Below are 1332 nucleotides of genomic sequence, written 5' to 3' on the forward strand. Positions count from 1 at the left end.
TGTTTACTTTTTTTTTCCAGTAATCGATTAATTAACCGTTTCAGCCCTAATTAATTATCCTTTTAATGTGTAATGCAGACATTTTGGTTTATGCAGAACTGTTCTTTAATGTTGAAAGTCCTAGTAAAGATGAAGATCTTCCACCTTGAAGTTTCATTGCTCATATTTGTCTGGCTGTCGTGGTTAAACATCCAATCAGGTTGTAGATGGGATCTTCTAGTCGTTATCCGCTATATTATGTTGTCATGTGCTTCCTGTTTTGAAGAGCTGCTAAATTACCTTTAAAAATGCTTTATTTTGAATTAAATCATCTCTGTTGATGATCAAGATGTTGAATGTAGATATAAGGAGACCAGATTGAGAAACATTTGCTTTAGGGGGATTCCCATAAGGCTGAACTTGTCTCTTTTTCTTTTATTTAAATTTGAATCCATTCTGCAGGGATTTTTTGACATTGCGGTGGATAACCTGTACGCTGAGCCGGCCGTCCTGCAGTGGGTTAAAGAAAACATTCCTGAATGGAAGGACTGCATCATCGTGTCTCCAGATGCTGGCGGAGCCAAGCGGTAAGAGGAGTCGATAAGATACACGGGGTCAAAGGGCAGCTGTATGTTAGATAAACTGGAGACGGCGTCCTACTGGCAGCTCAATCGCAGCTGATGCAATTAAAAACCTCTCTGCACGTCTGTCTGGTGTTTGTTTGTTTGTCGCCACAGCGTGACATCCATCGCCGACCGCCTGAACGTGGACTTTGCCCTCATCCACAAAGAGAGGAAGAAGGCCAACGAAGTAGACCGCATGGTTCTGGTCGGGGACGTCAAGGACCGAGTGGCCATCATGGTGGATGACATGGCCGACACCTGCGGCACCATCTGCCACGCCGCCGACAAGTTGGCTCCCTTTTTTAAAAAAATCATTAGCCCCAGATTTAAACGCCTCTTAAAAAGCTGACCGCTCCGTGTTTGTATCCGTACCGTCAGGCTGATCGACGCCGGCGCCACCAAGGTCTATGCCATCCTCACACATGGTATATTCTCTGGCCCGGCCATCTCTCGCATCAACAGCGCCCCATTCGAGGCCGTGGTGGTGACCAACACCATCCCACAGGAGGAGAAGATGAAGGCGTGCCCAAAAATTCAGGTAGATGTCTCGGAGAGTTATTCCATAAGCTTCCTGAGCGTGGAAGGGGGGGGGGGTCAATAACTTCATGCTTTGATTCACTGTTTAGTGCTGAAAAATGAGAGAGAACATGAAGATTATTTATTTTACTGCTGGATTTCATTTTTATTTTTGAAAAATATAGCCGGACAAATCTTTTCTTCTTCTTTTCGG

General features: G+C 44.7%; 1 protein-coding gene across 1 annotated transcript; it reads left to right on the top strand.

The window, feature by feature from the left end:
• Positions 1-318: 318 nt before the first annotated feature.
• LOC107081479 (ribose-phosphate pyrophosphokinase 2-like) lies at positions 319-1179 on the top strand (the record flags this gene model as incomplete). Its single annotated transcript, XM_015369648.1, has 3 exons — positions 319-566; positions 717-890; positions 981-1179. Coding segments are annotated over 3 exons (621 nt in total), but the record flags the coding sequence as incomplete, so codon positions are not given.
• Positions 1180-1332: the final 153 nt, after the last annotated feature.

Source organism: Cyprinodon variegatus, unplaced genomic scaffold (genome assembly GCF_000732505.1).
Source record: "Cyprinodon variegatus isolate N-32 unplaced genomic scaffold, C_variegatus-1.0 Scaffold5391, whole genome shotgun sequence".
Taxonomy (NCBI): Eukaryota; Metazoa; Chordata; class Actinopteri; order Cyprinodontiformes; family Cyprinodontidae; genus Cyprinodon; species Cyprinodon variegatus.